This window comes from Xyrauchen texanus, chromosome 50, assembly GCF_025860055.1.
Source record: "Xyrauchen texanus isolate HMW12.3.18 chromosome 50, RBS_HiC_50CHRs, whole genome shotgun sequence".
NCBI classification, from domain to species: domain Eukaryota; kingdom Metazoa; phylum Chordata; class Actinopteri; order Cypriniformes; family Catostomidae; genus Xyrauchen; species Xyrauchen texanus.
The window spans coordinates 166,228-174,230 of record NC_068325.1 but is presented as its reverse complement, the minus strand read 5'-3'; the positions used below and the strand labels follow the sequence as shown (position 1 = coordinate 174,230).

At 37.0% G+C, this 8,003-nt stretch overlaps 1 protein-coding gene across 2 annotated transcripts in view; it reads right to left on the bottom strand.

Moving 5' to 3' along the window:
• psmd1 (proteasome 26S subunit, non-ATPase 1) overlaps nucleotides 1-8,003 on the bottom strand; it is a 112,091-nt gene that overhangs the window by 78,261 nt on the left and 25,827 nt on the right. For both annotated transcript variants that reach the window (XM_052123642.1, XM_052123643.1), the window contains exons 15-16: nucleotides 6,320-6,415; nucleotides 4,776-4,840 (exon numbers count right to left, since the gene is read on the bottom strand). In XM_052123642.1, the coding sequence (XP_051979602.1) occupies nucleotides 4,776-4,840; nucleotides 6,320-6,415 (161 nt within the window). The remainder of the gene's footprint in view (nucleotides 1-4,775; nucleotides 4,841-6,319; nucleotides 6,416-8,003) is intronic.

The window sequence follows — 8,003 nt, the reverse complement described above, 5'->3', positions numbered from 1 at the left end:
CACTTAACATCCTTGCTTATTTTGGAGTTTGGCCATACAACATCTATCTTATCAAGAGAATTCTTGATTTGTGTTCAAAAACACTCAATAATGACCATTATCACAATATGCTAATTTTTTGAGAAGGACCTGTATATGGTTTTAGAAGGTTTTGTTCTATTCCCTTCCATTCATAAGCATGGAAACGCAGGAAAATTGGAGAATCTTTTGCATGTACAAAAGTTAGAGTTTGGTGAACCCTTACAAATAGAAGATCTACATTTTATAGTTTGAACTATTGGCTGAAAATTAACATGGAGGAAACTAATTTTGACAGTTTTGCAACTATACAAACAAAGAAAAAAACCTCAAGTTTAAAACAAGACGTTGCATGGTTTCCAGTTTCACAGGAAAAAATCTAAGATTAAGATTTAAGCTCCAACAGCTCTAATATTCATTGTAAAGCTATCATGAGGGCTTCCTAACAAAATAAAAACATCTAAAACAATACAATTGTTACAATAAAACACAATTGACCTAATGACTCAAAATGACAAAAGTCTGATGACACCTTTTATTACACAAATTATATTTTAAAATAAACACTATAGATGCTAAACTTACAACTTTACACCCATAAGTGAGGAAGTTGTAGCATGTAGTAAGTGTCTGATTTTCATGTAGTAAAAAGCTACAATGGACTCTTTTCACAGACCTTTTTTGAAGCATTTCTGCCTTCTTTAACAACGTAAATGTAGCAAACTTTTTTATATTTCCAATTTAAGAAATATTTAGTGTAAATTCAAAACATTGTACTTTGTATTATATTATCCTTGAATACGTTTTTTTAAAACCACAGCTGCGATGAGGCTTCTACACAGCTGATGAGGGAGTGACAGAAAATTTGGCCTGTTTCTCTCTCCTTAATTCTGTTATCCAGCACTGTATTTTTTTTTAATTCTTTTGCAAACATGTGAAAGCGTACAATTATGCTGTTTTTGCAAACGGGTAAGCAAAATTTGTATTTGCTGTGTGGTCCACCATTCACCGCCATTCAAGACAACTATGATGACTATGAAAAATAGGGTTTGAGGGTCCGCAGGAGTAAAGTGACAGAAACCTGTTGAATTGCTGAAGCTCTGTGCACACTCTAAACATAGGAAGGATTTACATAGGGTTTTTATTATTGCCAATTGATCATGGGAATAATCGCATGGCCTTTTTAGGGCTTAAAATAGTTCAGCAGTCCTCTACTTGGCCCAGAACCTCGAGGGGATGTTGGAGGGGTAGTTCACTGCTGGCCAAGAGAGCAAGACTGTGCGAAATAAACAAAAGAGAAAAAGTACATGGGACAACTAGATGTGTTCCACAAAGTATACACATATGATCTCTGAAAGTCTCTCAAGGTAAACAAGTGTTGATTCCAGCTCAGAACCCTAATATTTTTACTTTCCTAATATTGAATTGCCAAATCAATTAAAGCAGTGTCCAAGGCATGGGTCGGAATGGTTGACTAGTCGTCCAACAACCAGTGATGAATTTACAGATGAGACCTCTCAGAGAGGGTTTTAGCATACTAACAGCATGCTAACATTAAGTAACAGAGCAGAGCTTTTGTAACAAATCTGCTGCCTTGAACAATACATTAGGACAATTACTGTTACACTTCATATACATTTAGTTGATCTATGTACCAGAGATGGATATGTTTGTCAGTTGTGTAGTGTCTCATAATTTTGTAAGGCATTTTGCACAACCATTAAAAGCGTTGTATTTTTAATACAGGTTTTTAAATTGTTCAACTTTTAAAAATGTGTCGAGACCCCATTATTGTGTTCCTTACTGTTGTGCTCCAAACTCAAGTCAATCCAAACCCAAGTACGAAATTGTATTTGCGATCGCATTCAGATTTAAAAAAATGAAAATTCCAAAAGTTACACGTCTCAAAACTGAGCGTGACACAATTCAAATATGCTTAATGGAGAATGAGTTGAGATTCAGAACGAGCTGCACAGTAAGCCCTCTTTCACTGAAATTGCTAGGTTCTCAGGCTTGGCAAACCAGACACGCTTTTCCACTTACTTGAAACACAAACAGTGACGTAACAGTTTATGTAGCTACATGGAAGTTAAATGGTGGTCTCACTTGCCCATACACAAACATGGTGCATCACACTGTTTGTGTACAGCTTTTACTTCTGTTTTTGAGGACATATTTAAAAATACATAGAAATGCAATCCAACGTTATTAAAAGATTGCCAGAGATAACATCAACGCTCAAGACGACAGGTAACGAAATTACTGTGGCTTAGTTTTTTCAAGTTCTATAAATTGTACCAGTGGAATCACTATTAACATTGGTGAAGCAGATGGTTATATTTTTGCCATAACACATAATTAGGGGTTCAAGCCCAAAGGGCTAAAACCCTATTGTTTTTGTAAGGATTATTATTATTATTATTATTGTTCTGCCTTAAAACTAATCATGCAGACCAGACCGTAAAGCCTAGAGACTTGAAATTTTGGGGAATGGTAGTACTCCGACTGGCTAGCCATTTGCATGGAACCTCCCCGATCGGCCCATAGGTGCCGCTATAGTGAACAAATAAATAAATAAACATAACTCATAACTCCTGAACCGTAAGGCATAGAAACAAAATAATTTTTCCTGTGATTCCTTGTGTCATGACAAATCTTTTGGAATACCATTTTGCTCCGCCCTTTCGTTTTCCCGCTACTTTGGATTGTTTAAAAAAAAAAAAACACTAGTCCTAGACCGTTCGCCCGATCGGAACCAAACCAGAGCAGAAAGATTCAGCAGAGTCCCAGTATGAAGAGGAATTATCAAAGGAATTTTGATGATTCGATTAATTGTGAAACGGTAAGCCAAAATTTCCATCGTGGGCGTAGCCACTATTATAAAAATGGTTATAACTCATGAACGAAATGAGACATCACCAAATTTGGTACACATATGTATGGGGACATTCTGAGGACACACAAAAAAAGTTGCACACCTCTGCCTTTTGGTGGTGCTATAATAATTAAATATATAAAAAATGGCTCTAATTATGCAGCTCTTGAACCGATCAACTTTTTCAAGTTCTTGTCCAAGGTGCCATTCAAGGTCCATACATATCTTATGATGTTATTTGTTATGATGAAGTACTCCTTACTGCATACGGTAGCGACTGTTGCTGTTTGGAAAACTGTAGTGACAAAACACTGTCCAGCCATCCGCCCCCTGACGTAATTGGTTCCTGCATAGAGACCAGCAAGCTTTTGGGGCCATTGCAAACATTTTCTGCAGTGAAATGCACAGAACAGTTCAAGAATTCGCACTGGGCCAGGAACTCGAACCATGTCGGTGGAAAAGGGCCATGAGAGACTTTTTGTTAATAACCACAAAACTTTATCTGTTCCTCAGACAAAGCAATTAGCAGTGTTACCGTATATTCACGGTATATTAAATGCAAATTTTGGGATATTTTATACAAAATGCTGGATCGAAACACCAATGCGAATAAAATACGCTCTCTTGAGATGGATGCATCTTTTATTTGACAAACTACATTGGAAACACATTTGCTGAATATATTCCAATAAAATGCGTGTAGTCGAGTGACAAATGATGTGAATACATAATTCGCTCAGAGAATATCATCACATAGTAGATCAAATGTTGCTTTGGATATTCTGAAATGCCAAAGCCTGTCAGTGTCATCAAAATGATTGGCAACAATTATCTCTCAGAGCTGTGTGACATGCTTTCACTCCCAGACATAAGACATGTGCTGTTGAATGCTAGCAAACAAGAAGTTAATCAGAGAGTTTTGTCTGCCTGCTTTAAATTACATTTAATAAAAAAAGTCAGAGGCTTCAATTTGCATTTTCGCTTCTAATTTGTGCCAATTTATCCAGAAGTGACATGGGACATGACATCCAAAACATGGGATAGAAAAGGTGCAAATAAATTACATTTGTAACTTGGATTGAAACACAACAATTGTATGACGAGAGAAGTAGAGCTAGGTATCGCCTTGCATCTCATGACACAGGCGAAAAAAACATATGCAAGCTATGCAATGCATAGGGGCACCATGTTAAGGGGGGGCACCAGGGGCATACAAAATGTGGTGCAATTGGCCTCCTTGACCCCTCGAACACCCCCCTGCTTATAATGGATGACACTCCCCTCCCCTCACTTGACAGATACATTGGGCACAAAATTTAATTTTGCATACCCGCTCGGAAATGTGTAGTTGCACCCCTGCCTAACGATTCGATGTGTGTTGCTATAAACATGTCACGATTTGATACATTGCGATACATCCCGATTTCATCATTTGATTCTGAATAAATTCCAATTTCAATTCAAATCAATTTGGGTTTATTTCAGTTATATGCTGAATAATTGATACGGTTTCTCCCTACTGAAACTGTAGGGAGATAATAAGGACGCCAGAACACAGGCACACTCTCAATAAAAATTATGCAAACGGTACATGGCACAACAGATGAAGAGATCCATCTTTGTGTTTCTTTTAAAGGTTTTAATTGGGGGCAAAATCAACTGCCGGCAACAAGCACTTGAAGAGACACTCTAAACATATTTGTTGAGCATGCCAGAGGAATGGCCAGAATCTTGTCTGTGTATACACTTTGTGCTGATTTATCAGGTTTGCTGGCAAGCTTTCAAAGAGCGGCCATTCTGAGGTCTGTTTAAAATTAACCACAGGATGAGGCAACAGGGAGCATTGATGAGAATGACACAAGTGAGAATGGGAGGACCATACCTGAACATGATAAATCCAATGGACTCAACAGCAGCCCTCCGAACATCATCATTCACATCACTCACCTATTAAGAAGAGTGAGAGAAATCAGACCGGTGCTTTTGGAGATTTAACTCAAAACATCAATAAGAGAATCTTTAGTATCATATAATTTCTTTCTCAAGGCATATCCAAATGAAAACACACAAAATAACACTGAAAGCTCTTGGTATAAAATAAAATGTAACTGCATGGAGATTTCGACCCTGCAGACACCCCTACTGCACAGCTGCCCTACACTAGGGGTAGGAATCACAAGACAATTAACAATTTTCATTCAGATTTTAGATTCTACCTAATTTTACTTCATTACTGATTCCATAAACAATTATTTTATTATGGTACTTTTGAGAAAACAGACCCTTTATAATTACCTATATGCTACAGTTTATAAAAATAATATTTTCTTGGTAATAAATGCAACTTCCTGCTTTTAATCAATGCACCATTTATTATAACAAAATTACTTAAATAAAAAGGTACTTCAGGCCTTTTTTTGGACAAGAAAACCTACCTTCATACCACGTGACATCATTTGGTTGTTGACCATTCACAATTTATTCAAATTAAACCATTAACAGATGCTGCCACACTAAGAGCCCCATATCTCTGGGATTTAAACATACAGGGCCTAAGAAATTATGATACAAAAAGAAAGGTCTGTTCTGAACCAGAATCTAAAAGGACATTAAGATCTATTTAATATCTCTGGAGTTATATATACTCCAACATTGGAAATTTTAACACAACGTTTTTTTTTTTACTCACGCCATTGGCAAATGTTGCAACAAGGGGTGCTGTCAATTAGTCAATTATCCCTGTAAGACAATAAATGGCACACCCGTCAAAGTTTTTTTTTTTTTTTACTGTAGTTTGGCTCCAGTATGTATTATTGAGTAATGTTCCAATTAATTTAATATTTAGCTTTAATCATCTTTTATATTAATCTGTAAACCATAAAAAAAATATGTTTTTATCAAAAACAAAACTGAGCCAGGAACCTCTGGTTAAGTTGACACGGAATGACCCAATATTGGTCATCCTGTATGTTTGCTGTTGTGTGGTCAATTTGTTGTCTTTGTCTTATTTTCACTCTTATAATATTCACACACATAGCGGAGCAGGAAACATGGTATGAATACTTTAGTGTTCTATGGAATATTTCAGTGCTGGTACGGATGAAAGCAGATGTTTAAAAAGCATTAACGAAACAAAAAAAAATTATGATTACAGTATTCTTTTATAAAACGTATCCAGTTCTGAATAAGAACAGCTTCTTGATTCTCAATTCTACACTACAATGCTACTAAACATTGAGTTTGTTTACAAATTTACAATAAATTAACAGTAAAATCTAGGCTTAATCATTATAAAAGTGGCAACCACGCCAACACAAAAAGTGTGTAGTCAGTGTAAAGCAAACTTGAAAAAACAAACAAGTGTTTATATTTGTGTGGGGTATGACTAATCTTCTGTTTGGTAATTTTTGCTAGTGTGAGACTCACAGCAACATGTAGCAGGCGTCTGATGGCTTTGTTGTTTCCAGAGCCGCAGTATGCCATAGCCACTGTGTACATTCCTGAACGTCGCAGGATCGGGTCCTGCCGAGACAGTGAGATAGAACAGAACCTCAGTGTGCTGTATGCATGGACAACCACAACCAACGTTCAGCAAGCCATACACTTAATATATTCACAGTATAAAAATAGCATTGTGGAAAGTTCTAAGACAACAAAGACTCAGTTCTGCATGATGGAAATGGAAAAACATGAAAGGACATCAAAAACATCTAGAAAAAGCCATTATGAGGGTCTGGGTATCTCAGCGAGTAAAGACGCTGACTACCACCCCTGGAGTCGCAAGTTCGAATCCAGAGCGTGCTGAGTGACTCCAGCCATGTCTCCTAAGCAATCAAATTGGCCCGGTTGCTACGGAGGGTAGATTCACATGGGGTAACCTCCTCGTGGTTGCTATAATGTGGTTCTCACTCTCAGTGGGGCATGTGGCGAGTTGTGCGTGGATGCCGCGGAGAATAGCATGAAGCCTCCACATGCAATGTCTCCGCGGTAACTAGCTCAACAATCCATGTGATAAGATGCGCGGATTGACATTCTCAGATGTGGAGGCAACTGAGATTCGTACTACGCCACCACGAGGAACCAGAGCACACTGGGAATTTGACATTCCAAATTGGGGAGAAAAAAAGAAAAAGGCATTATGAAAAATTACATTTAAGATTACACAATGGAATAAAGTTTGCTTTATATGTCTGTATCAAACCTATGCCCTAGTCTGACATGCACCTCTTCAAAACTTTAAAAATACGTTGCGTCAACCACAACAGTTGTGATTACTCTGCTTTTGTAACCAGAGACAGACAAGAAAGATATCATCACATTTTCTGTCATATCACATTGTATTTGTACTCAAGAACATCTGCTGTTTTGAAAATCAGTTTGATGACTTTATTCAGCTTTGAGCATTAAAAGTATGCCAAAATATTTCTTTATAAATCAGAGTTTCCCCAGGACTTTTTCCAGCAGCAGTGCTGTTATGTGCGCTTCCAAGAGCCCACAACGCCAGACCCATATTAGCGCGCATCGTTGGAGGAACAGCTTAAAACGGGGTGTCAAACTCAATTTCAGTCTGGGCAACATCAGGTTTTATTTGTGCCCTGAAAGGGCCAGCTGAAAATGTGGCACAAGCACCTACTAATGCAATTATCAAAAATATTTTACACATTGAGATGCACATTTAAAGCATTGCTTTTAAGGTTGGGATGCAGATGTAAATTATGGTATTAACAACAGTGTTGACTAAGTTCTGCTTTACTTTCATCAGGCTCCTACTGATTAAACAACAGTCATCTCTTTGGATTTATGATGGCAAACAAAACAACTTACATTTTCATTCAATCAGAGAGCATTACAATAAAATAGATTTAACACAGATGGAAAACAGAGAGCTTGATCCATAATAATAGTGCATCCATAATATCCATAGTTTTAACAAAGAAATTTGTAATAAGACCATATGTAAAATCATGCATGCTCCTCACTACCATGGTTAATAACTATGGTTTCTATATAAAGAAATATGGCATTTTTGTAATTATAAACAGCAGTCTAAATACATTTAGAAATACCATAGTTAATATAGTTAGAGTAATTAAAGTAAATCCATGGTACA